This window comes from Myotis yumanensis, unplaced genomic scaffold (genome assembly GCF_028538775.1).
Source record: "Myotis yumanensis isolate MYYU_CA2020_CCGP unplaced genomic scaffold, mMyoYum1.0.hap1 SCAF_7, whole genome shotgun sequence".
Taxonomy (NCBI): Eukaryota; Metazoa; Chordata; class Mammalia; order Chiroptera; family Vespertilionidae; genus Myotis; species Myotis yumanensis.
In genome coordinates this window covers 72,115,889-72,141,777 of record NW_027223758.1, presented here as the reverse complement: position 1 = coordinate 72,141,777, position 25,889 = coordinate 72,115,889, and the positions used below count along the sequence as shown (strand labels likewise).

General features: G+C 58.8%; 3 protein-coding genes across 11 annotated transcripts in view; 1 reads left to right on the top strand and 2 right to left on the bottom strand.

The window, feature by feature from the left end:
* The window catches only part of ZHX3 (zinc fingers and homeoboxes 3), a 127,266-nt gene extending 125,234 nt beyond the window's left edge, over nt 1–2,032 (bottom strand). The window contains exon 1 of the mRNA XM_070420969.1: nt 1,907–2,032. The gene's annotated coding sequence lies outside the window, so the exon portion shown is untranslated. The remainder of the gene's footprint in view (nt 1–1,906) is intronic.
* Nucleotides 2,033–2,850: 818 nt separating this feature from the next.
* LPIN3 (lipin 3) lies at nt 2,851–19,303 on the top strand. 9 transcript variants are annotated; one of them, XM_070420951.1, is made up of 22 exons: nt 4,694–4,713; nt 5,105–5,216; nt 6,462–6,603; nt 6,709–6,907; nt 8,045–8,140; nt 9,126–9,406; nt 9,594–9,677; nt 10,214–10,334; nt 10,503–10,776; nt 11,556–11,655; nt 11,793–11,953; nt 12,340–12,433; nt 12,526–12,595; nt 14,121–14,213; nt 14,291–14,334; nt 15,108–15,246; nt 16,163–16,311; nt 16,493–16,579; nt 17,084–17,236; nt 17,387–17,501; nt 17,578–17,681; nt 17,884–19,303. In XM_070420951.1, the coding sequence occupies exons 4-22, from the start codon at nt 6,716–6,718 to the stop codon at nt 18,026–18,028; spliced, it is 2,502 nt and encodes an 833-aa protein (XP_070277052.1). In that variant the 5' UTR covers nt 4,694–4,713; nt 5,105–5,216; nt 6,462–6,603; nt 6,709–6,715; the 3' UTR covers nt 18,029–19,303. The 9 variants fall into 9 exon arrangements, with proteins under 9 accessions (XP_070277060.1, XP_070277054.1, XP_070277055.1 ...); XM_070420959.1 differs by lacking the exons at nt 4,694–4,713; nt 5,105–5,216 and adding an exon at nt 2,851–2,980 and having other exon boundaries at nt 6,462–6,524; XM_070420953.1 differs by lacking the exons at nt 4,694–4,713; nt 5,105–5,216 and adding an exon at nt 2,851–3,008 and having other exon boundaries at nt 6,462–6,524.
* EMILIN3 (elastin microfibril interfacer 3) lies at nt 18,652–25,041 on the bottom strand. The gene is made up of 4 exons (XM_070420960.1): nt 24,875–25,041; nt 23,381–23,503; nt 21,925–22,145; nt 18,652–21,646 (listed from the first exon to the last, which is right to left on the bottom strand). The coding sequence occupies exons 1-4, from the start codon at nt 25,039–25,041 to the stop codon at nt 19,860–19,862; spliced, it is 2,298 nt and encodes a 765-aa protein (XP_070277061.1). The 3' UTR covers nt 18,652–19,859.
* Nucleotides 25,042–25,889: the final 848 nt, after the last annotated feature.

Below are 25,889 nucleotides of genomic sequence, written 5' to 3'. Positions count from 1 at the left end.
TCAGTTTCCCCATGGCTAGAATAGGATCACTGCTGTTCCTCCCTAGGTTTTGTGAGAATCCAATGAGACAATGCAAATGAAGAACCCAGCATTGTGCCTGGACCCAAGAAAGTGTTTGCAATTGCTAATGGGAGAGGGCAGGAGACATGCCAAGCAGGGAAAACATGAGCAAGAGCAGAGGCAGGAACGGGCCCAAGCAGGGCAGCAAGGCTGACAGAAGGGCCAAGGCCAAGCACAGAGGCCAGAGAGTCCAAGTTGCACGATGGAAGCAGCTGGGAGCAGGTGGAGGCTGAATGTGGCAACACTGGGCAGGAGGCTGTCGCCGGCAGCAAATTCCACATGCTGGGTTCTCCTTGGCTATTTGGCCAGGCACTGGGTTGCCAGGTTTAGCAAATAAAAATAAAGTCTGTCTTTAAATTTGAATTTCAGATAAACAACACATAATTTTAGTATAAGTGCACCCCAAATATTGCATGGGACACACACTAAAAATAAAACACCTTATGTTATTTATCAGAAATTCAAACTTAATGAGGCATCCTTTATTTTTATTTGCTAAATCTGACAACTCTAGCCAGATACCAACTGCTTATCACCCAAACCCTGAGCCTGCATGCTGGAGGGAGAAGGTGCCAGATCCCTCTGCCTCCCTTCCTACCTTCACCAAGGCCATCAGGAGTGGTCCAAGCTGCAGGCCTGGGTGAGAGGGTCCTTTCACCTTATGCTGGCTCACCCAGCAAGAAAGCAGCGGGACACAGTAACTAATCCTTGGGCCTGACTTAACGACGCACAGAAGACCACCTAGTTCCATGGAGAAGGAAGTGCCACCTACAGTTATGAGTTAATTAAGAAACCAACAGTTGCCAGTAGCAGGGGCCCATCTGGTGAGTGTACTCTGAGAGAGGAGAAAATAGCCTCTATCCGTCACCCCAGAAAGGGGCAAACACAAGCACCCATGGCAGAGTGGGCCCGGCCTCATTCAGTTCATGTGGGCATTATTCTCCCAGAGGCCGCCTCCGTCTCCCCTGCCTCATAATCACCAAATTTCTGATTTATAGTTCCAGAAACAAGCCTGTCAGAAATACAATTTCTGCAACAAACTTTATATCAACTCCCTCCACCCAATCTAACAAGAAACAATGAAGACAATTTGACTTCCATCTTTTAAAAAAATGCCATAAACATTATTGAATGCTTAGTGTGTGTGCTGTGCTGTGTTTAGCATTTTATTTGGCCCAGTAGTTCTCAGCCTTGACTACACATTACAATCACCTGGAGAGGTGTTTTTTTTGTTTTGTTTTGTTTTTGTTTGTTTTTTAATTCCAGTACCCCAGACATCGGTACTTGCACTGGACACAGTGATTCCAATGGGCAGTCACTGACTTTATTCATTCTGTTTAATCCTCACAATACAATCCTGAAAGGGAGGTTTTATCTCCATTTTGCAGATGAGAAAACTGAGGCTCGAAGAGGAGTAACTACGCATCTGTAGCCACAACCTCTGACCTCTCCTTCCTTCCTCCCTTCCTAGGCTCACTGCAGGGACTGCCGATGTTTCCAGTATTTCACTGTTATATATAGTAGTTATAGCTAACGCTTCCACAGAAAGGTTTGTGGCATGGCACTGCCCTCTGGCCACTTTGAGATAGCTCTGCTCCCAACAGGCTCTTCTGAAATACCAGCCAAACGCTGCCTGGGTTCAGGACTGACACCAAATGACTTTTGCTAGAGCAAAGACAACGGAGGTTCCAGCCAGGTCCTGTCCTCTTGGGTCACAGAACCACGGCAGCCAGGTCTCACTCCGCACCGCCCAGCACTTCTAAGTCTGGCTCTTTGCCATTGTGCCCCACCCACCCTTCCAAGCCTTTCCTCAGTGCCGGACCCCTTAAACAGCAAATTCCCTCACCTCCTGAGCCTTCTGAGCGCATCTTCTTTGCAGGGCCCACATCCTGATAGGCTGTCGGAGAGGTCTTTTGATACAGGACAGACCGCGAACCACAGATCCAAAAGGAAAAAAGCGTTCCCGGGTGGCTCGCGGGCCGACGGATCTTTTCAGAAGTGCGCGCACCTGGGCTCACCTGTCCCAGTGGGTGGGGCTTGCCGGCCTAGAGACGATACTTAGCTGGGCGAGAAGGCTGGTCATCGCCTGCCCTCTGCTGGCCAGTAGCGGTATTGCGCCTGCTGCTGCTCCACAGTGCGTCCAGTAGGTGGAATGAAGGGGGGTGGGCATTCATTGAGCTCCTGTTGTATGCCCGGCACTGAACTGGGCGCTGGGGTGTAAGAATAAACGCGGAGTTCCAATTCAAAGGAAGAAGCAGACAATCATCATAGTCATTCGAGCAACTATGAAATTCCAACTGTGGGCTGTGTGAGCATATGACAGATGTGAGGGTCCTGTTCAGTCTGGGCTGGTAGAGGGGTCAGGGGAAACTGCCCCAAGGAGGTGACGTTTGAACACCAGGTACCTCACAGAGCCATTTCATTTAATGTCGAAAATCCTGCAAGGTGGCTCTCCCCTTGGACAAAGCAGAAAGGGGGCTCAGATTGGGGAAAACTTACCCAAAGTCACACAGCGAGCTGGCAGCAAAGCCAGGAGGATGTGAAGGGCCCCGCCTCGCCGGGGTTCCGGGAGGCGAGGCAGGTGGCCAGCCACCCGCACAATGCTTCCCGCAACTCCAGGGCGTGGGGCGGGGCAGGGGTGGAGCCCGAGGTCTGACCCCGCCCATACGCTATAAGTGCAAGGGCGGCCCTGGGCGTGGGGACTGGGCGTGGGGACTGAGCGGAGGTGGGGTCTTTGGAGGGGGGGCAGTTGGAGCCCGCCCTGTGCTCGTGGAAGGGGAGGAGCCGGGATCTCTCCCGGTCCTAGAGGAGCCGGAAGTGCCAAGCGAGTGCGGGGCCAAGGACGCTTAGCCGCTGACCCTGTGCACTCAGATAGAGGCGGCAACTCCGGGTCCCGGAGGTCCAGTGGGCAGCTCCAGAGGTAGGGCCCAACCCGGGCCTGCGAAGAGGTACCCCGCGCCCCGTCCCGCCTTGCCCCGCCCATCCGTCCTGCCATTCGAACCTCATTCCTTCCTGTTCTCGGGCCTGAGTCGGTCTCTAGCCAGAAGGGAACTCTCGAGGGCTGAGGAACTCAACTTCGTCCTTGTTTCCGGCCCAGCGGGGGTGGGGGGGCCCTGGACATCCAGAATTTGGGATCAGGAGATAATGAGATGCAAAAACCTTTCGGGGGAGGCCGGCCCAGCGTCATCCCAGGCCGACTGACCTTGGGAGGTAACCCACCCATTCTGGTACTAAGTAGTCTCAGTGGCAAAGCCGGGGTGACCTTGCCCGGCCGGCCCTGAGGCTGGCCAGGTGGGGAGGGTAGCTGTGAAGGCGGCTGGGAACCTGAGGTTGGGCTTTTCCCTTTCCCTTATCCTCCTGCTCCCTCTGTTCCTAGATAGAGAACCCTGCCCCTACCTCGCCCCAAATCTGGGAGCCCCAAAAGCTGAAAGCTCCCACCCAGGGCAGCTTGCTCTGGCTTCCCCGAGGTGAAGTTGTGTATTGGCTTGGGAGACCTGTGTGTGTTCCCAGAGGGGTCTCAGGCTTGGGCACCCTGTGAGGCCTGCCTGGAGCCCACCTGCTCACTTTGCAAACAGTGGGGTCAGCATATCATGCAGGGCCTTGAATGGTGAGTTAGGAAGTCTAAACTCTCACCTGTGAGCAGGGACAGTGCATTGGAGTCTGACCCGTAGTGTCGTCAGGACCAGCCTGGGTGAATGGGGCTGTCACGACGTCAGGAAAGATGCTGGTGCTGATAGGTGACATGTATGGGCATTTATTGCCTGCCAGTACTTTACTTGAGTTATGTCATTAATTGCTCTTGCATCCCTTATGTTTCCCCATTCCAGAGGCTGAAACAGGCTTGGAGAGGTGAAGAGACTTGCCCAAGGTCACAGCTAGTGTCGGGGAGGGGATTGGAACCCAGACAGTTTAGTGCCTTCCCCACAGTGTCCTGTTGCCATCTAGGATCTAGGCATCTGGTGATAAAGCCTTGACCTAGTTCAGCAGGAGGAGAAAGGAGGGACCAGATGAGCAGAAAATTGGGGAATGGGATTCAGAGGTTTTTGGGGGGAACCCATGAGTCCTGAGAGAAATTCAGCTGACCTGGTTTGGGGGGGAGGTGGAGTATTTAATTTTAGACTTTAGTTCGGGGTGAAGGGTGACATAGGGGAGCCAAGCAGAGCTTCCCTCCATCTGGGAAAGACTCAAGGCTGGGTGCTGGGGAGAGGGATGCCTTCAGGGATGGGTGCAGGTAGGGGAAGACAGCCAGAGCCTGGCTCACAGGAATCCCTCCAAATGCTGAGCAGACAGATGTGGGGGCCTCCACTCGTGGGTGGGAGAACAGACAGGAATGAATTCTAGGCTGAGAAGGGTTTGAGAAATTGAGGCCTTGTTTCATAGAAGGGGAAACTGAGGCCAGCAAAGTTCTTGCCTAAGGACATTGCGTGGGTGGATCACCCAGGACAATCCCCTGGGTGACATCTCTGCTGTTCAGCTCTTTCTACTGCCTTCAGTGGCTCTCAACCACGGCCAATTTTGATAATGTTTAGAGACAATTTGATTGTCACAACTGGAGGAGGTGCTACTATTGGTATCTAGTGGGATGCTGCTAACCATCCTACAATTCCCCCACAGCAAAGAATTATCCAGATTCAATTATCAATGATTCCAAAGGTGAGAAACCCTGTACTTGGTCCAGCTCGCGTTTCACCCCTCCCCTCAGCCTCAAGCTCCTTTGCCCTCAGCAGGGCAGATAGCTCAGGCTTGGGCCTCCAGCTAGGCAGACCTTTGCCCCCAGCCGGGGTCTGCCCCTCCCATGGTTGTTCCTTTATTTCTGGTGGCTTCTAGCGTCCTCTCTGCTTTTCCTGGGCACAGTGGTCTAGAGTCCTGCCCACTACATGTCTGCCTTGTCAGTTTGTCTGTCTCCCCAGGCCTATGTTCACAGAGTTTGGTGTTAGGTGGGGAGACACCAAAGTAGAAATTTTCACATTGTTGCGTTGTTGATAAAATATTTATTACACTTGAGTGGCATGCTCAGGGTCCAAAGATCTTCATTTTATCTCAGTTTTCACTTTAGCAATTGAAATTGTACCTTATGTCTGTGAAGCTCCACACTTCTCACAAGCTCCCAGGTGACGCTGGTGCTGCTGGGGATGGAGCACACTTTGAGTGGCAAGGTATTACAGGGCTGTGCAGAGGGGGCTGTGGGCCGGGCTGCTCTCTCCGCAGACAACTGTGGGCCGAGGAGTGGAAGGAACCATGGCATGGAGTCAGGAAACCAGGATATGAGTCATCACTCCTTCGCCCCATCTGTGGCCTCTTAGCTTAATAGAGTTTGGATAAATCACTTAACTTCTTTGAGGGCTGGTCTTGCATGGCAGGCGGTCCTCCAGGAATTCTGATTCAGGGTCTGAGAGAGGGAAGTGCCCTGTGGAAGCCGATGGCCTGTGTCCTGGCAGCCAGAGGGCAGTGGGCCACTGGCCTGGCCAGCGGGGAGGGCAATGAGCTGAAGTTGGCAGACGGGCACCATGCCAGCGTGGAGGCGGCTCTCACTGTGGCTCTGGTTTTTCTCTTTGGTGGCCACGACCTCCTGCTTCTAGCTCACCGAGCTGTGCCTGGTGTGAGAAAGCTGGAGGGACAGGTCTGGCCGGGGGAAGGAGGAGAGCTTTGGTGCCACGGGCCAGTCCTGGGCCTGAATAGCGGCCTGAGGACTGGGGGTCGGGCCTGAGAACGATGGCCTAGAGACACCGGGGTCAGCTGTGGGCCGTGGATGGACTTCTCATCCTCCTAAGGAACCTGGGAAGGACTTGTAGTTGGAGCCTTAATCTGGGAGCTCCCTCCACCCACAGCTATAAGGAGATGAACCCAGGAAGAGAGCTGGGCAGAGCCTTAGGCACCTGCGGCGCTCCCACCCCTGGTACCTCACAAATCAGCCACGATGGACCAGAAAGGCCCCTTCCAATTCCTAGGACCAGGAGGCAGCAACACAGCAGAACCCATTTCTCAGGTGGAAAAATTGAGACTCCTGTGTCCTTATTTACTGGGGGGATATCAGCCTTTAGGGCTGTTGCCTGTTACCCACAGGTGCCAGGGCCTGAAATATCATGAGGCCGCCCCCCATGGACCCCAGGGAGGGGTGCCTGCCTCCTCCTATTCCCACAGTTGGGCCACCTAGGGTTCTGGGGCTCAATCTCCGCTCCTCTCCTTCCTAGTTGTGAGATCCCGGGCAATTCACTCCGCCTCTCTGAGCCTCAGCTGGCTTGTCTGTAAACAGGAATAATGACACCCACTCGGCCAAGCTTGTAGTTGTTGTGAAGAGGAAATGCGCCCTGTCGCTGAGCACTGTGGTCATTATCATTACTCAGGGTATTTAGAGGCTCAGAGAACCCCAGGTTGCCTTACCCTGCGCCCTCATTTCACAGATGTGGGCATTGGCACCTGGAGAAGGGAGGCAGCTGTCCAGGAGCCTCATGGCTGCTCAGTAGGTGAGCCAGAGCTAGAACCCACGTCTACTAGCAACCCTCCCAGCCTGTGACTTCAAAGGCGCTCCGAGGGCGACACACTGTAAGCCAGGGCACCCGGAGTGGGGGCGGTGGTGTCAGGATGCAAAGTCTCCCCACGGAGGGGCCGGGACCAGGCCTTGGTCCCAGCACTGCCTCCCTTTGCCAGCCCAGCCATGAACTACGTGGGCCAGCTGGCAGGGACCGTGTTTGGGACAGTGAAGGAGCTGTACCAGGGCCTGAACCCGGCCACACTGAGTGGTTGCATCGATGTGCTGGTGGTGGAGCAGGTGGACGGCTCCTTCCAGTGCTCGCCCTTCCACGTGCGCTTCGGCAAGCTGGGCGTCCTGCGGTCCCGGGAGAAGGTGGTGAGTGCTGGCCGCTGCCGAGGGCCACGGCCGGGTGGGCTTTGGGCTTTGAGGCCGGGGCCGCCACCGCAGTCCCAGGAGAGCACCCAGGCCTGCCTGAGGTGGGGAGCTGTCCTCCGAACAGGCTTCCTGCCTTCTGTATTTCCTTTGATGGTTTTAGGTTAGTTTGGGGCTTTGGTCCAAGGGGTTCCTGTTTCCCCCTAAAAGCAGCGTAGTGGAGCCATCAGACCTGAAGCTGAGTAACCCTTCAGCGTACTCAGACCTTACCCGTGTGTTCTCGTAAGTGGCTTCCCCTGTGCAAGTGGTGTCTTCTGCCTGGTGATTGGATAGGAGGTGATAACACTGTCTCAAGTGTCCTCTTCTGAGAAACCTTCCCCAACTTTCCCTGGCGAGTAAGTCAGCCCTCAGACATTCGTTCCTCTCCCTTAGGAAACCTGCACTATTGTCACTGGGCTCTGGTGTGTGAAAGGGGGTGTGGTGGGCCCAGACCCCTTCGCACGACTATGAACTGTCCAGAGTCACAGCGTAACCTTGTGGGAGATAGAATAGTGCCTTGTGGTTAAGAACTAGGCTCTGGGCTCACAGCCTCCTTTGGCTGCTTCCCAGAGAATTACTTAGCCCCTCCCAGCCTCAGTTTCCTCATCTGTAAAGTGGGAATAATGACTGGAGCGGCTGCAAGGGGAGGCTGTGACGATGAAACAAGATGGTCTAGATAAAAGTGCCTAGGAAGCGGTCATTCTTACCATTGTTGGTCGAGCACTGCCCTGGGGCTGGGGACTCAACAGTGACAAGATGAATCATGTCCTTGTTCTCATGGGCTGTGGGAGAGAGAGGAACACAGAAACCAAAGCATAAACAAGGATACGGAGACCATGATACATGCATCAAAGCCTCGAGAAGGGAGAAGTGTGTTGGGGGAGGGGCACGGAGGCTCAGCCAGCCTCAGAGAGGGGAGAAGCCCGGGACACTATGGGCTGGGGAGACAGTTCCAGCAAATGCAGGGCTGGGGGAGGGGAGGCAGCAGGGAGCCCATCAACCGGACCCGCTGGGAGGACAGCGCCCCAGTGGACTGGAGTGTGGGAGTGAGGGCAGCTGGCGGGGATCATGCGTCCCATGGCCCATCATGCCCTGATACAGGTGGACATCGAGATCAATGGGGAGCCCGTGGACTTGCACATGAAGCTGGGGGACAGCGGGGAGGCCTTCTTTGTCCAGGAGCTGGAGAGTGATGAGGTAAGTACCTCTGTCCTTGACAGCACCTGCCCCTGCCCTGCACTAGTGCTCCCTGGGGGGGGGGGGGGGGGGGTGCGCCTTGGGGTTTGTCACTGTCAGCAGGGGTCCGATGCAGGGGATGGATGGGTTAGTGCTGGCACTCATGATCTGCTACTGGAGCCTGGGTAGGATTTGGGGGAGGGGGAGGGGACGAGGGCTGACTTACTCGCCAGGGAAAGTTGGGGAAGGTTTCTCAGAAGAGGACACTTGAGCTGGTCCCTGAAGGGTGAAAAGGAGGGAGCTGAGGCGTGGCTGGGGCTGAGGAGCATGAGATGGCTTGTTCTGGATCTGGGGCCGGCTCAGTGCAGCTGGAACGTGGAAGTGCGAGGGGGGAGGAAGAAGAGAGGGGTGTTTGCCGAGGGAGGCAGGCCCAGCACGAGCCAGCAGAGGTGTTTAAATAGTTTGAGCTTGACAAACTTTAACTGAGCCCTGTGCCAGACACTGCAGCGAACTCAGGTGAGGGGTGACCCCTACTTCAAAGGAGGTTCCCAGACAAGCCTGGGAGACAGACACATAAATAGTGGCTGATGAAACCCTTTAGTCATTACAGTGAAGGGGGTTGGAACCGCGGCTGAGAATAGTCAGGGCAAACTTCCTGGAGGAGGTGACGCCTGGCTAAGTCTTAAAAGGGAAGTAGGTGTTTACTGGGGTAGGTGTGGGCAGAGACGATGAGAGGCTGATGCCCAGGTCTGTCCAGACAGTTGGCCCACACCCTGGGCTGCCAGGGATGCAGGCAGCCCCTGGGGTTAGGGCTGCTTTACCTCTGAGGGAGCTCCGAGGCCAGCAGCAGTTACAAGGCCAGGCTGCTGCCACCTCTGTCCAGCCTCCATGCCTGTTTTCCTGACCCCAAATGAGCTCACTGCAGGGCCTGAGACACTGGCAGGGCTCAGGATGCCCCGTGACCAGAGCGGCCCCCCTGAGCTGTAGCCCCTGACCTTCTCCGCAGGAACACGTGCCTCCCCGCCTGTGCACGTCACCCTTACCTTGGGGAGGCCTGTCTGGGTTCCCCTCGGACTCCCAGCTGGGTACAGCCAGCGAATCCGAGCCCATCATCATGGGCGTGGCCTCCACGGGAAGGAAGAAGAGGCTTCGTAGGAGGAAACCCAGGTGGAAGGAGGACACGGTGGCGGACGATTCTAGTTCTGAGGAGCTGGAGGCAGGTGCTGAGAGTGAGCTGTCCCTGCTGGAGAAGCCGAGGCTGGAGACCACAGGATGTGTGGAGACCAGGTGGGGGCCAAGGGTGTGAGGATGCCAACCTGGGTTCAAGCGCTGTTTCCTCTGCTGGTGCTATGTGACCCTGGGCGAGGGCCTTGACCTCTCTGGGCTTTAGTTGCTTCACCTCCCCAAGCCCCTGACGTCCAGGCTCCCATGCCCTGTGCTGTCAGTGACCATTTATTTCCCTGTGGCCCCTCAGCAATATCCAGGTGGAAGAGGAGTCCTCGTCACAGCCTACAGACATCTACCCCTACTCCGATGGCGAGTGGCCCTCCCAGACCAGGTGAGAATCCAGGTGGGCCACAGGCGGGGGACTCAACACCAAGGTGGTTTCCATTTACATTTTTCTAATAAATAATGACTTACAATACATTTAATGTCTTTACCAGCCACTTGTATAGCTCCTTTGTAAAGTGTTTAAGTTGTTTGTCCATTTAAAAAAATTGTGGTAACATGCACATAACATAAAATTTACCATTTTGGTCAGAGTAAAGTGCACAGTTCAAGGGCATCTAATAAATTCATGATGTTGTGCCACCATCGAAGACAATCCCTATCTAGTTCCAGAATTTTTTCATCACTCCAAATGGGAATCCTATACCCATTAAGCAGTCACAAACTTGCCCCCCCCCTTTTTTTTAATTGGACTGCCTTCTTATTATTGATTTGTTGCTAGTTCTTTATATATTAATATATCCTTTATATATTCTGGGGATGCAACATAAGCATAAATATGTTTTGCAAATATTTTCCCCAGGCTGGGGGGGCAGGGGGTGCGGCAGGCTGGTTTGGGCGTCTCTGAATTCTTGTTTCCTGCAGCCTTTCGTCGGAAGGACTAACATCCCCTAAGAGTGACTCAGAGCTGGAGGTGAAGACCCCGGAGCCGAGCCCCCTGAGAGCTGAGTCGCACATGCAGTGGGCCTGGGGGAGGCTGCCTAAGGTGAGTTCCTCTGTGCCATCCCCCACCCCTGCCTTTCGGGGCTCCATGGCCCCTGAGGATGAGGACTGGAGTGACTGAGACTGGGGCCACCTTCCCAAGGCCCTGTGGGGTGTGGGAGGCAACCCCTGCATCGGCCCTGCCCACATCCTTCCCTTTGTTTGACTGAAGGTGGCCAAAGCTGAGAGGCCCATGTCCTCAGTGGTCCCCGATGGCAGCACTGGGGCAGCCTCAGCTCAGGGAGAGCCCAGCACCCCTGACCTTCGGCCTGACACGGAGGTGCCCGCTCTGATGGGTCCCCCTCTCCCTGCCCCGGAGAGAGAAAAAACCAAGACTCAGAGATCCGGGGATGCGGGTCTCTCTCCTGCCTCAAAATCATGGAGCTGGGCCGCTCTGGAGGGTCCGGCTCCCACCGGGCCGCCAGAGGGGTTCTCCAGGAGGAAAGGTGAGTGATGGCTGGACACCCCCCAGTGCTTCCCTGGCCTCGCGTTACCTCCGGGGTGGACTCTGGGACATCAGGCATGTTTTGAGCACCTACTGTGTGCCTGGCATTGTGTTTGACACCAGCCCTCATGGGGGACAGACAGATAATGCATACAAAAGCCAGGAAGAATGTTACAGGGATGATGTGGAATGTTACCATTCCCTGGGTGGGACGGGGCTATCTAGATCATGTGGTCAGGAAGGCCTCTGCAAGTGGGTGATGTTTGAGCTGAGACGTGAACAATGACCTAGGCAAGTGAGGATCAGAGGAAGAGAGTTCTAGGCAGAGGGAATAGCATGTTTCAAGGCCATGAGATAGGAGAGAGGTTTCATGTTTAGGAACGGAGGCAGCTGGTGTGTCTTGAGCGAGGCCGGGGAGAGGGTTGGCAGAGGAGGCCGGGAGATGAGCAGGGCTGGACATTCTCGGCTCATCAGCTGGGATTATTCTGAGTGCACGGGAAGGCACTGGGCAGTCACTGGATACACGTGGCTATTCAACATTACAACTAAGTAACATTTTAAAAATTCCCTTTCTCCAGCACACCACATTTTAAGTGTGCTGATGGTCACCTGTGGCTGTTGGCTACTGGACTGGACTTGCTGACATAGGACATTTCTAGCATTGTAGAAAGTCTACCGGACAGTGCTGCTTTAGGTGCTCCAAGACAAGGGGGCCTCATGCTGCTCACACGACTGAGCACGTGCTAGGTCTACAGCAAATGTCATCTCCTCCGCCCTCAGGCTCCCTGAAGAGAAGCCAGCACCTGGGCCCCAGCGACATCTACCTGGATGACTTGTCCTCTCTGGACTCTGAGAATGCAGCCCTTTACTTCCCCAAGAGGTGCCTGCGTTCTGGGTGCTAGTGGCTTGGGATCAGGACTGGTGGGGCCAGGGGTTGGCTGTCAGGGGCTTGAGAGGGGTGAGGCCCTCCTCCCAGCCTCCTTGTATTCATGTCACTGCTGACCCCTTTCCCCACAGTGACTGTGGGCTGGGGCCCAGGAGGTGGAGTGAACCCGGTAGCCAGAAGCCAATGGGGGACCCCAACCCCGAACAGGAACCAGAACCCACTCCGGACACGGTGGACACGATAGTGCTGTCTCTCTGTGGAGGACTGGCTGACAGCCGGGACATTTCCCTGGGTATGTCCGACCATGAGCCCTTCTAAGGATTGGCCCTGAGCCTGGGGGCTGGGGAGAGCAGGGAGGACCCCAGAGGGTGGGGCAGCCGAGTGGTGAGGCTGGGCCAGGCTCCCTGCGTTCTCTGCCCTGTGGAGCCCACATTCAGCCAGCAAGGATGGGGCATTCCCAAGGCCCCCTGAAACCAAGGCTGGATGCTTAGCTGTGGCTTATCCTGTGAGTCCAGGATGGCCGGTGCCTGGGTGGGAATAGCAGGTGTGAAACCACAGGAAGGGAGGCACCCTGTGGGAGGCCTGAGTGGTGGAGTGCGGAGGGACCCGGAGAGACTAGGGCAGTGGGTCATGCGGGATGTATCCGCCTCTCCCCTCACTCTCTGCCTCTGTGCCCAGAGAAGTTCAACAAGCACATAGTCTCCTACCAGGACCTCGTTCAAAACCCTGGCCTCTTGGACGACCCAAACCTGGTGGTGAAAATCAATGAGAAGTAAGTACCAGGGCTGGGCTGCTGGCTGCCACAGGAGTCACCCTGCCTCCTTCATGGCCCTGCAGCTCCTACACCCTGTTCTGTCCCTCCAGGCACTATAACTGGGCTGTAGCTGCCCCCATGGTCCTCTCCCTCCAAGCCTTTCAGAAGAACTTGCCCAAGGTAATGGTTAGAGCACCACTGGGCCTCCTGGGGAAAGTGGCCATGGCCTCAGGGCAGGTGGCCTTTAGCCAGGAAGTGGAGGGTGGGCAGAGATGGGCCTGGGGCTGACGGATGGCAAGACCCACTCTGGGAGAGGAGACCCCTGAAGCCTCCTCCCTTCTGTGTGGACAGAGCCACCCCCTTCCCTGGTTTCCTGGCGTAGCTGAATCCACCGGATTTGGACATTACTTCAAAGGCGCTCAGGACAAACCAGAGGGGGATAAACATTGGGCAGGGACATGCCTTCAGCAGGAAGTTTTCAGATCTGGGAGATGGAGGTCCCACTCCTCACCTGACCCTGAGAACCTCTGAGGCTGGGCTGCAGGTGTTTGCCCGCTCTATCAGCACACATTTGTTATGTACCTACTATGTGCCAGGGACAGTCATGCCCTCAAAGAAAGACAGTTAAAGACTCAGCCAGGTGAACGTAAAATTCAACTGTGAGTATTGGGAAGGAGAGGTCTGGGTTGCTTTGAGAGCCTCAACGGGGAAGTTTGCTGAGCAACTGCCTGCTGGGCAGAGATGGGAAAGATGAGTAAGCCTTGGCAGGAACAGCATGTACGGATGCTCAGAGGTGGGAAGGAACCCAGCCTCTTTAGTCCCTCCTTGAGCCTCCACCCTGTCCTGCCCTGCACCTGCCCCTTCTGCCCTCCTGGAAGTGGTCCAGGGCCCTGCCCTGGTCTATTGTTCTCCATTTGATTAGAGTTGCCCAAAGAACATCACTAACCAGACGTAAACAGCTGGTGCCTCCCTTTGGTGATGCTGAGCTCCATCCTCTGACTGGCTCTGGCTCTGAGCTAGTACCACAGCCTGTGAGAAGGAGGAGGGCCACGCTCCTGCTTGACTGTCCTCACCTGGACAGACCCACCATTGAGGTCCCTGGGAGACTGCCTCAGCCTGTTCCCAGCTCAAGTGGGCACCCTGGCCGACCCACGCCAAGCCCATGTCCTCCTGGCGTGGGTGCACCATTCTGTGTTTGTAGGAAGCACAGATCTAATCAGTATTTTCCACAAGCTCATGTTACCCCCACCGGACAGGAATGGTAACATACAGAGGGCGCATTTATGGGATAGAATCACTGACCTTACGAGTTGCCTGTGTTGGTCTTGGAGGTTTCGGGGAGGACTGGCCCTAGACTGTCCTTCCTGCTGTCACTTGGTGGCTTCATGCAGGGAGTACCAGATCTTGAGAAACTCCCACAGCACTGCCTTCAGCTACTCTGGAGAAACTGACCCACAAGCTTTAGAAGCCAGGCCGAGGCTGAGCTAGAGGTAGGGGTCAGGGCTGGGATGGAGTGGCCCTTGTCTCCTGTGCTTACTTACACGAAACCCAGGATGGTGGTGGGTATGCTTCCTCGGCCTCCAGTGTTGGCAGCACCTTGCTTGAAGGTCAGCCCCAGGCCCTGGGCTTATGGTGGCCCCAAGGGCAGTCTCAGGTGGATTTGTGTGATGCCGGGGGAAATGCCATGGCCTTTATCTGCCCACAGAGCACCGTGGACAAGCTGGAGAAGGAGAAAATGCCCAGGAAGGGTGGGCGGTGGTGGTTTTCCTGGCGACGCAGGGACTTCCCGGCCGAGGAGGTGGGTGGTCACGGTCCCAGGGTGGGGTCAGCCCAGGCAGGAGCTCACTGTTTACTGGATGGATGTTCTTCCCATAGAGAAGTGCCCCGAGGGAGAAGACCACAGCCAGGGAGGCACGGGGGTGAGTTGCTGTCTTGGCTGGGGTTGGGGAGGATTGCTGTTGGAGGGTCCGAGTGGTTCAGGCACCCCTCCCCCAGCCAGGGTTCTCTGTCACTCCCTAATCACTCCTACACCCTTTCTTTCTCCTGAGAAATGCCCCCATTTCCCAGATGGGAAAACTGACACTTCGAGATATACCAAAGGTCCCACAGCCGAGAAATGCAGAGCTGGAATGGGTGCCTAGACTCCTGGCCCAGACAAGGGGTTACTGCATTAAGGAGGGCAGGGCCTCTCCTCTCTACCAGGGGCCTGCTGATCTTGCTTTTTTACCTCTGAACTGAGCCAGAATGCCCAAGGTTCGGGGTGGGGGTGGGGGTGGGGGTGGGGGTGGGGGTAGGGGTAGGGGAGGGGGGCAGAGGGTGGCCAAGGTGAATCAACTGAAGCCAAAGCAGGTAAGGTTGGGCATAAACCCTAAAACACATTTCTGGGTTTTCAGGTAAATATCTCCAGGCAGGTCTGGCCTCCTGGCTGTGGAGAGGCACTGAGGGCTGAGTGCCCGGGCCCTGGCTCCGGCTCTGCCACCACCTTTCTGGGTCTAGCCTGCCGGCCCACATCCTTAGTCTGCTACCACCCCCAAAATGGGTGGCACCTAGAGGGAGGAGTTTCTGGTCCCCTGAGTAGTCTCTGGAGGGGCAGGGACAGGCCCAGGCTCCTTGTGGTCTGGGTGGAGGGGTGTCTACTGGGAGTGCAGTGCCTTCGGCTGGCGGAGGTGCCTGAGAGTTGCGCTGCCCACAGGGAGAAGACTGATGTCCTGAGTAGCGAGGATGACGCCCCTGAGAGCCCTGTCATCCTTGAGGCTCCCTCCCTGCCAACCTTGCCTCCAGCCTACTCTCCTGCCTACAAGAAGTCCCTCCGCCTCTCCTCTGATCAGATCGTAAGTGTGTCCATGTGGGATGGTGGGGGTGGTGATAACTCTGTCACAGAGCCCCACAGTCACTAAAGCCCAGAATCCAAGCCTTTGGCAGCCGAACAGCCTCTGCTTGAATACCTCCAGGGGCAGGGGCCTCACTTCTTTACTTGCCAGTCCATTTCTCTGTCAAATGCCCTCACTGGAGAAGCCCTCGCTAGGCCTACAATATCAACCTGCAGTGGGTGAGCTGGCTTCGCTCTAGCCCTTGGAAGCAAATGTTGATGACAGCCCTTCAGATTGGCCCTGGATTCGCGTCTTTGAGCTCAGTAACGGGTGACTCCTGAAATAAGGATGTTTTCTCTCTGAGTATGACTCCATGGCCAGGGAGGTGCCCGGGGGCCTGGCCGGTCTGGTACAGAGCAGCGCCACCTGTGTGGTACCAGGACTCACACCGGCTGTGGCTGAGCTGCCCTGATCCTTCTCTGTGGATCAAGGAAAGGGCTAGGGTCTCTCTCTCTGGGGATGTCACAGGTATCCTAGCCTCAGGCAGGGGCTGCCTGTGATGATCCCCACAGGGCCTTCCTACACATGAGGCGTCTCCCTGTCAAGGGCAATGCCAGCCTTGGGGCTGACCTGAGAAACTTGAGTGGGAGCCTCGGGCCAGGCTTTGTCCTCGAGCTTCACCCCAAAGGAACACAGAGGGAGGTTAGGGCTCCTGTGCCCGGCACTGTGCGGGCCCCACCAGCACTCCCTCACTGCCTCCTCGGGGCCACCCTCTGCCCACGTGGCTCTCTCTGATGGATTCAGGCAGGTTCTCTGAGCTGGGAAGGAGAGGGGAAGGAGAGGCCTGGGGATTGAAGGCCACAGTTTGGGGTGGCAAGGGGTGGACAGTGCCTGGCTGTGGCTGATCACAGCTCCCCCCACCTTTGCCCGGCCCCAGCGGCAGTTGAACCTGCAAGAAGGTGCTAACGATGTGGTCTTCAGCGTGACAACCCAGTACCAGGGTACCTGCCGCTGCAGGGCCACCATCTACCTGTGGAAGTGGGACGACAAGGTGGTCATCTCGGACATCGATGGTACCATCACCAAGTGAGGCCTGGTTGGTGGGGAGAGGGAGGGCCAGGAAATGTGACTCCCTCTGTGCTGGGGGGCAGGGGCCAGGGAGAGAGGCCCCCCAGTGCACCATCTTGGGGCTGGGAGCTGGGCCCCACACATGGAACATGAGGGCCACACGAGGCTGCCTTGGAGTGACCCCTCCTCTGGGATCTAGGTCGGACGCTCTGGGCCACATTCTGCCCCAGCTGGGGAAAGACTGGACGCACCAGGGCATCACAAGTCTCTACCACAAAATCCACCTGTGAGTGCTGGGGCTGGGGCTGGGGCTGGGGCTGGGGCTGGGGCAGGGCCCCGGGGAGGGAAGGACAGGACAGTTTAGGCCACCATAGCCTCGGCCCTGGGGAGCCAGGCTTGGGGACCGGCAGGGCCCAGAGAGGAAGAAGCTGGGCCGTGTCGCTGGAGTGCTGAGACCCGCCCACCAGTCCTCCTGAGGAAGACTCCTCCCCTGGGGTCTGGGTCTAACTGCTGGACTTCATGCTCCAGAGGAAGTCTGCGGACTTGCTCACACCCTTGTCCATCTTGGTCCGCCGGGGCCTTGGGACTCTGTCCATGCTCCCTCTCCCGAGGCCACCTCTCAGCCTGCCCAGCTGTTCTCCTGGACCGCTCCCTGCAAAGCCTCTGGGTTTAGAGGCTTCAGCTGAGCTGGCTGAAGCCAAGAGGGCAGGATGGGTGGTGCCACCTGTCCCTGTGCCGGGCCAGGCCCCCTGGTCCCTGATGGCTCTGTGCCACCTGTCTCCACCCCCAGCAACGGGTACAAGTTCCTGTACTGCTCAGCACGGGCCATTGGCATGGCTGACCTCACCAAGGGGTACCTACAGTGGGTGAGCGAGCGGGGCTGCGGCCTCCCTAAGGGCCCCATCCTGCTGTCTCCCAGCAGCCTCTTCTCCGCCCTGCACAGGTAATCCCCTACACGATACGAGCCCACAGCCCTGGGGGGGAGGGGGGTGTGGGCCCACTGCCAGCCCAGGGCCAGTGTCACCTGACCCTGCCGTCCTCCGATTGCTACCCCTCCCCGGCTGCCTTCCCTGCCCTGGCCCCGGCTCCCCAGGGAGGTGATTGAGAAGAAGCCAGAGGTGTTCAAGATCGCCTGCCTGAGCGACATCCAGCAGTTGTTTCTGCCCCACGGACAACCCTTCTACGCCGCCTTTGGGAACAGACCCAATGTGAGTGTCTCCTCCCCGAGGGCTGAGGCACCTCTCCCCACCCCGCAGCCCACCAGCCCCTCCTCGTCTCCCACAGGATGTCACTGCCTACCGGCAGGTGGGCCTACCTGAATCTCGGATCTTCACTGTCAACCCCCGGGGAGAGCTCATCCAGGAGCCCATGAAGAACCACAAATCCACGTGAGGCCAAACCCTGCCCTGTGTCCCCAGGCCCTGCCATGTCCCCACACCCCAGCCTCTGCCTGGGCCCCAATTCCAGCTCTGCCCGGGGCCTCTGTTCCTTGCCCAGGGCTCCCAGGCAGGGTTCAGGTGGCCTGATGTGACAGGGGCTGTGGCCTGGTGGCAGCTCAGACCCTCAGTGCCAGCCCTGTTTTGCTCACAGGTACAAGCGGCTCAGCGAGGTGGTTGAGCTCCTCTTCCCGCCCTTGGACCGTGGCCCCAGCACAGACCTGGCCAACCCTGAATACAGCAGCTTCTGCTACTGGCGGGAGCCACTGACCACTGTGGACCTTGACACCCTGGCCTGACACCCCTTCCTCCCTGACCTGGCCCAGAACTGACTGGGAATCGCAGGACATCGGGCGTTGGAAGCTGGGTGCCACAGGACCAACCGGACGTGGAGGAGGGGAGATAAGGGGTGGTTGGCAACCTCTCTCCTCCCTATCCTGTCTCTTGCCTCTGCCAGCGGAGCTGCAGGGGGTGGGGCAGCTGTTCCTGGCCTCAGCTGGCCTGTGGCAATTAAATGACTGTCACCTGGGCTCTTGCGTTCTCTGAGCCCTTGATGTCTCTGTCCCCATCACTCTGAGACTTTGCCTCAACTCCTGATGGGACAGAGAGAAGAGGGAGGCCCCACTGAGACTTGAGAGCTGTAGGCGCAGGGAAGGTTGGCGGCAGCAGTGGGGCATAGATTAGCATCTGGGAGGAACACAATGTCCCCCCACCCTTTCAGGGAGCCTCTGAGGCCAGACCCTTACATAGCCCTGGCCCATTCCCACAGCTCTGGGGCCAGACACCTCAGCATGTCCCCTGAGGATGCAGCCCCAAATCCTGCCAAGCAGGTGGGGTTGGCCTGCTGCCCTCTTCAAGTTCAGTGCCCACACAGCTGCAGAGCAAGCTCTTGCCCAAGGAGCTGTGGGAAGCAGGACTGACACCCACTGCAGTCATCCCTCCCACTGTCTTTGGGGAAGAAAGTACCTTAGTTTAGAAAGGCTAAAAGCTTTAATCCAGGCCCACCCTCCCCCAACAGCACCAAGTAGAGGGCAGAATTCCAAATGTCGAGAAGCCGGAAGGCAGGGCTACTGGAACCTGCAAAACAGCACAGGAGGGCCCCTGCTGCCGTGGGGAAACTGAGGCCAGGCGCCTCAGCAGACAGGCATCAGGGTCTCCGGGAACTGTGCAGGCCAGATGAACGCTTGTATTTTCAGATTGTTCCTCGGTCATGTTCTACCTGAATTCCTCATGACTTCATGAACATCCAGGCGAGGCTGGGTTTGCAAGGATTCTGGAAACTATGGCTGGAGCCCTCTCCCTCCAGCCATGGCCTTCTGCCCAGGGCTTGGCCTCATTCAGGCCATGACGTACATGAGAGTGGCCCTAAAGATTTCCCCACACACACGAAAAGGAGAGGACTATGTGGGGCCCAGAGTGCCTGAAAACATCTTTGGGGAAGAGAAGGAAGCGCATAAATTGCACGGGATCGCCAAACAGACCACCTGGGCCCAATCCTGTCCTCTGGGAAGCGACAGCTCCCTAAGCCCTCACCTGTGGGAGGGTCAAAAGGAATAAAGAGAACTCGTGCCTGAGTCTGTGCTTCTGTTCTGCCCGGAAGGACCTGTGGTGGTGGAAGCCTCTGGTCCTTGGTTCAGAAATAGCATCTGTGAAGCTGCCAGGTGTGAGGACAGTGCCAATGGGCAGCACCTTCCTGCAGATGACAGGGGAGAGAAGCTAAGGGGACAAAGGAACCAGGAGCCTCCATGGGCTCGGGCCTACTGCCCGTGGGCAAAGGGAGATGTGGACAGGCCACTGTCTGAGGATGGACCTGCAGTCTTTGCCCAGATGCCAACTCATGTCTGCAGAAGGGCAAGTGGCAAACTGGATTGTGAGGTCTCCTAGGTGCACCCTTGCCTGCAGGCATGTTGTACTCGCCTTGATCACTATCTGAACTGTCCAGCTGGTGCGGCAGTGAGCATGGGTGTTGATGTCTGAGACAGTCACGTGGAGCTGGACCAAGACTGTTCCTTCAGTAGCCTCTAAAATGGCCTCTGCAATGGCCAAGGGAGGCTGGGAAGCATGGTCTGGGCTCTTGGGTGATGTCCCCAGGGTTGGTAGGATCTGGGTGTTGGGTCCTGTCCAGCCTGCCTAGTTGGCCCGCCCTGGCCGCCCCTGCTCAGCCAGCTGGGCTTGGCAATCTAGCAGGTCATCCCGGAGGCGGGCGATGTCCTGTGCGTGCTGGGCCAGCGTGCGATTCAGCTGATCCACGTGGCCCCAGAGGCCCTCCCTGGGCCTGAGTGAATCAGTGGGCAAGCTGTTCAGGTCTGCAGCCATCGGGCCCAGCTTCCCACACACACCCTCCACTTGGGCCACCCTCTGATCGAAATGGCCCACTGCCAGCTGGAGTTCCTGGGCTGTGTCCTGGCAGCGGCTCAGCCCGCCAGCCACATCGGCCACACCGGCCTTGAGTTGCTCCAGCTCCCCCCGCAGGCTCAGGACCTGCCTGTGGCCAGCTCGAAGCCGTGAGCCTTGGCTGCTGACCTGCTCCTGGATGGCGTGGACCTCGGCCTCCACCTTGCGTTCCCGCTCATCCAGGGAGGTGTTGGTGGCTAAGAAGGCATCGGAGTACTGGCTGACGGAGTCGCTGAGGCCTGTGAGTGACTTGCTCACGGAGTTCAGATTGACCTTGAGCAGGGTGATCTCGCCCTGGAGTGAGCTGCCCGTGGCTTCTGCCAGCTGCCCCTGGACCTCGGCCACAGTGCCATTGAGCTGCTGGAGTAAGGCTGTGTGGCTGGCCACCTGGCGGAGGAGGACCTCAATCTGGCTCTGCCAGGCCTTCACCTCTGCCACGAGGTTGTTCAGAACAGCTGAGGTGGTGCTGGGGGTACATGAGGTCTCCAGCGAAACCAGCCGTTGTTCCAGCACAGCGAGTTCTGTCTGCACCAGGGGCCCTGCTGGCCTGCCTGGCGGGGTACTGTCACGGCTTAGCTCCCCAGCCAGTGTCAGCAGGCGCTCCTCCAGGCTGTGCACACGCTCTTCCAGCAGGGTCCTGAAACCGCCCCCGCCCCCTCCCCCCTCCTTCACCCCCTGACAGCAGCCCCTCCCTCCACTCTCTGTCCCGTTGAGAGTCTCCAGGCCCTCAAGAAATCCGTCCACACCCCCCTCGAGCATGGCAGCAGAGAGCCGGGTGAGCTCATCCCTGGTGCTGGGGCCATGGCCCCTTTGGACCTCGGTGACAGCCTGCAGGTTGCTCTCGAGGCTGTCCATGCGGGCACTGACCAAGGCCAGCTGGCTGCAGCAGCTGCCCCTACCGGCCACGCTCAGGCCCTGAAGCCGGGTGCCCAGCTGTGAGAGCTCCCGGCGCAGGGCCAGCTCCCGGCCATCCAGGCTCTGGTGCAGACGCAGGCTGGCCGCCTGACCTTCCTCGCACTGCTGCCGCACCTCCTGCACCCGCAGGTCGCATGTGCTCTGGACGCCTTGCAGCTTCTGCTCGAAGCCATCCAGCAGGCTCCCCCAGAGTTGATGCAGCCGTCGGTCCACATATTCGTCCAACAGGGCCAGGGAGGTGAGCGGAGATGGGGGCGCCTCCCGAAGCTGCTGCAGGCGGGCCTCGTGGCCGAGGGCCAGCCCATGCACCTCGTCCAGCAGCTGCACCTTGGTCCGCAGTGTGTTGCTCACCTCTGTCACCTTGCTCAAGATCTCATCCAGAGGAGGTGTGAGTGGCCTTCCAGCTCGGTCTCCAGGGTTCACAAACCCCTCGGGGAGGCCTCCAAAGCCCACCTGGGGATCGGGAGCTCTGGGGCCACCAGTCATCCTGTTGGGGTCCTCGTGGCTGGCCACCAGGCCGCTGAGGGTACCATACGCTTGCGCCAGGTGCTGGACATCACCCTCCAGGCGTTCCAGCCGCTCACCAAACAACCCCAGGCCTTTCCTTCCTGGGAAAGAGAAGGAGAGAACCCCCGGGCGGGATCACTGGCCTGGCTCCCTCAGCTTGTCCTGGTACCAAGCCACCTGAGAGATTTTCTATTCTAAGCCAACCTTGCTGGACATAGCTCTGTCACTTTGGGGAGGGGGCCTGAGGGCTCACCCTTTTGCCCAGCACAAGATGCACCCTCCCTAGCCCTGCCCAAGCTCAACTAGCTTGGGTCAGTCCCCTTCCCACCTCCCTTAAGAAACCCAACCACCTTGGTAGGGTCTCCATGGGCAGACTCACCGTAAGGGCTGGGGGTGGCTCTGCTAGGAGGGGGCCTGGGGCCTGGGCTCAGCTGCCCAGAGGGAATCTGGGGCTCAGGCTCCGACTGGGGTGGGGCGGCCCCGTGGTCTGTGAGGTGCTCAGGGCAGCCTTCTCCAGTGAGCCCAGGGCAGCAACGCCAGGAGAGTTCCGTCACCTTCTTGTAGCCGACCTTGTATTTGGGTCTGAGCACTGTGCGGTACCTGGGCCAGGGATGGGGAGAGGGCAGGGCTCTGTGTCTGTGGGCTGAGGCGCCTGCCTCCTGGCAGGTGACCTTGCCCCTGGCTGGTATTCAGGGCCACTCTCAGACACTTGGATACAGTCGAGGTGTCTCCCTGCCTCCACAACACCCCCAGGGGTTTCCTTTCCTGTGCTGAAGGCGATAGGGCCAGGGCCGAGGGATGGAAGCAGGCCTTGCCAAGGCTCAGAGATGGGTTAGGGGAGCGCAGGAAAAGGGGAACAAGAATTTAGCCCCAAGGCTCCCAAGGTCACCTGGACACCCTTGAGCTCATACTACCATCAGAAATTTCACTGTGGCTTTGGTGGGACCTTGAAGAATTCTGACAAAGGTGTACTGCCCTGGAGCTGAGCAAGCAGCTCCTCTCACTGCCCGGGGGCCACTCTAGGCTCCCATCAGCTCCCCCGTTCTCTCCACTCCTTCCTACCCTACTCTGGAAACTCAGCTCTGGTCATGGAGGCTGGTGACAAGGTACCGCTGATTTTGAGCACAGCGGTGAAGGGCCCAGGTGGAAGGCAGAGCAGGGGCCACTCCCTCACCTGTTCACCCACTGAAGGATGCCTGGGGCATGTGCCCAAGGATCCCGAGTACCCAGGCTTGTATTCAGACCTGCATTTGAACCTCTCCAAGTACAGACCTGAGCACCCCACCTATGTGGGATACACCACACATCCTCACTTGGCCCCATCTGGCCAGTCTGAGGCCCCTGGCTGGTACTCAGGCCACTCTCAGACACTGGATAGAGTCTAGATGTCTTCCTGCCTCCACAACACCCTGTCACCTTCCTTTCCTGTGCCAAAGGTGACAGGGCCGAGTGATGAAAGCATGCCCTTCCCATACCCTCACCCCTGGCCTGCCTTCTCCACATCACCACAGCCCTCCTTGAGTCTGCCTGGGGCCTCTTTGGCATTATTCACTACCAGGGTGACCCCTGCTCTCCCCTGTGCCCCCCACCCCCAACCCTTGCCCCTGCTTCTTCCTTGCCTGGTGCTGCCTCTCCCCTAGAAACCTTCCCCTGGTGCCCCTGTGGGCTCTGACCAGACCAGCCTGCCCCTGATTCCTCCCTGGCCCCCTCCACCCGGCTGGTGTGGGCTCTAAGAGAGTTGCAGCCCTTGTAGACCTGGCTGCTGCTCTCAGCTTAAGGCAGGCCTGGGGCATGGGCCCAGGGATCCTGAGTGGGTGGAATGGGGGTGCACTCACGTGACTGTCCCGGGGCACTTGGGCCCCCATCCACACTGCCGGTACTCAGCCTTTATGTAGCTCTCTGCTCCCTCCTGTAGGACACAGGTCACATTCCTGTGCACCACGTAGGCGCAGAGGGCCCTGCAGGGGAGAATGGCATCCTTGGAATATCTGGCCTGGGCCGGGCCACTGAAGCTCCTACACCCCCTCCTCCATCTGTGGCCTCAGCAGGAGATGTGACCCCCATCTTTTCTCCTTATTGCTGGGAGCCAGGGCCCTGGGCCTGGGGTCCTGCCCACTGCTGGTCTCGCTGGTTCCAGCCTCCCCATTGGGTTGGACACTGGGTTCAGCTCTGTACTGAACCAGGAGACTGGTGTAGCTGCCCTTCCCTGGTCTGACCTCTGCCCTCCCTGCCTGGAGAAGAGGACCACCCTGGATTCCCCATCGAGGGCTTTGCCACATTCCAACTCCTTCACTGGCTCTCACCTCCTCACCTTAGCTTTGGAGGTTTCTGAGGTCTCAATATAGTTCATGAGGCTTTTGAAATCATCCTTCTCTCTTCCTCCCCTGACCGACTCCTGGGGCAATGCACCCACCTTGTACCTTTCTGCCCCCTGCCTCTGTTCCGGTTCCTCATCCTCAGATCACTTCTTCTACCGCCTCCTCCAGGAAGCCTGCTCTGATGTGACCAGGCCCACTAAGTGTCTGCTATTGGCCGACACTCCAATACCTCTGAAATGCAGCTAGAGTTCAAATGCAGCTAGCACCCCAGGCAGAGCCCCTAACTCACCTGGAGACCAGTTGGCATGCCACTGCCTACGAAAGACCAGAGGCTGAGACAGGGGAGGGGCCACAAGGGCTGGGGTGGCGGCTGCCTGGCATAAACCAGCCACCTGTGGACTGCTGTGGAGCTCTGGAGCCACAACATGAACCCAGGACCCAGGAGTCCCAACTAGCTCTGTGGCCCACCCACGTTGGGGCTGCCAAGGGGCTGCTGGGGCCCAGCTGACCGAGGGACAGGGCGGGCCGCCGGGCGCAGGGCTCCATCTCCGACCTGGTGGGGCAGGGGAGTGGTCGAGGCCCGCGCTCCGAGTGTGTGTGTGTGTGTGTGTGTGTGTGAGAGAGAGAGAGAGAGAGAGAGAGAGAGAGAGAGCGCCCCGCGTGCGGACCGCCCGCCCTCCCTTCCCTCCACCTGGTCCGCTGCGTCCGGGTTTGCACACAGCGCAGCTGGAAAATGTTACTTCGCTGGAAAGGTTTCCGCGGGCACTGCCAGGATCCCCGCCGCCGCGCCAGGCCCCCTCGGCTTCCTTCTCTTTGCCAGTCCCGCAGCCTCCCGAGGCGTGGGGCACCCGCCCGGCACAAGCTTCGCCCCGGGAGCCGCCCCCTCCGCGCCGCGGCCTCGGGTGCCCGTGCCCTCCCGCCTCCGCGCGCGGTGGGGCAGGTGGGAGCGGCGCCGCGGGGCCATCCCTCCCGTCCCTCCCGCTCCCCGCCCGCCGCGCGGCCCGCGCTTACTTGTGCGGCCCCGGGCGCAGTCGCGGGCGCCATCCCGTCGTGTAGAGGCTGTAGCGGGACGCACCGGGCGGCGCGGGCCGCGCGAGGAGCGGGGTGCCCTTGGCCTGCGCCCCCGAGAGCAGCGCCGCAACGGCGCACAACCAGACCGGCAGGCGACGGCGGCCCATCGCCGCCCCCGCGTCCCCACCTGGCCCCGCGCGGGGCCCCCGCCCGTGTCCGCCCGCCGCGCCGCGCCGCCGCCTGGGTCCCGCCGCCGCTCGCGGCCCCGGGAGCTCGCTGGCTCCGCCGCCTGGCGCTCCGAAGCGGCTGCGTCCGTGGAGTGGTCGGCGCTGCCGCGGCTAGGGCCGCGGAGGGGAGGCGGGAGGCGGGCTCTGCGCGGATTAGCATAAACTTGGGGCCGCGTCGCTCTCCTCCGCCGGCCCCCTCTCTGCCGCCAGCCCCCCGCCCCGCTCCGAGCTGACGCGCGAGGGGCCGCCCGCAAGGAAGAGGTTAAGAAGGGAGCAGCCCTAGGGTGGCGGGGGCGCAGGCCGCCACGCCCTGGGAGGCCCCCCAAAGCTCACCCATCCACATGCACCGGAGAGAAGCAGAGCCAAACCCCCGGGCTGGCCTGGGTGCGGGGCTCTCGGGAGCCGCCCACCACCCATTGGTCCTTAAAACCCATTGTGCACCTGGGACCGCCTTGGTCCAGGGCTCCGGAGCTGAGATGACCGTGTTTTGCGCCCGCCAGCAACACCCCGGCAGCCACCGCCTTGGAATAGGCCCCAGCCCTTCCCCGTGGGCTAGCTCTGCCTCCAGGCACCCGTCACTGTCCGGAGGTGCCCAGGACACCTCATAACTCTGCGATGGCCTCCCCAGCATGTTGACTCCTTGCTAAGCCTCTGCAACCTCATCTGGTGGCTGTCCCTCTGGTTTCCTGGTGGGGTCCGTGTTATCTGTCTCCCTTAGCCAAGGATGCTCCCCTTCTTTTGGTGCATCTGAAGCTCGTGGCTAGCTGTACCACAGCACTGGCTCATGG

Coding starts and splice junctions, on each gene's coding strand:
- LPIN3 (XM_070420959.1), top strand. CDS start 6,716: ATGAACTACGTGGGCCAGCTGGCAGGGACCGTGTTTGGGACAGTGAAG. Junction 8,141..9,125: donor AGGAGCTGGAGAGTGATGAG/GTAAGTACCTCT, acceptor CCTTCTCCGCAG/GAACACGTGCCTCCCCGCCT. Junction 16,312..16,492: donor ATCGATGGTACCATCACCAA/GTGAGGCCTGGT, acceptor TCTGGGATCTAG/GTCGGACGCTCTGGGCCACA.
- EMILIN3 (XM_070420960.1), bottom strand. CDS start 25,041: ATGGGCCGCCGTCGCCTGCCGGTCTGGTTGTGCGCCGTTGCGGCGCTG. Junction 23,504..24,874: donor CTGCGCCCGGGGCCGCACAA/GTAAGCGCGGGC, acceptor TCTCCCCTGCAG/GGCCCTCTGCGCCTACGTGG. Junction 21,647..21,924: donor AGCCACCCCCAGCCCTTACG/GTGAGTCTGCCC, acceptor TCTCTTTCCCAG/GAAGGAAAGGCCTGGGGTTG.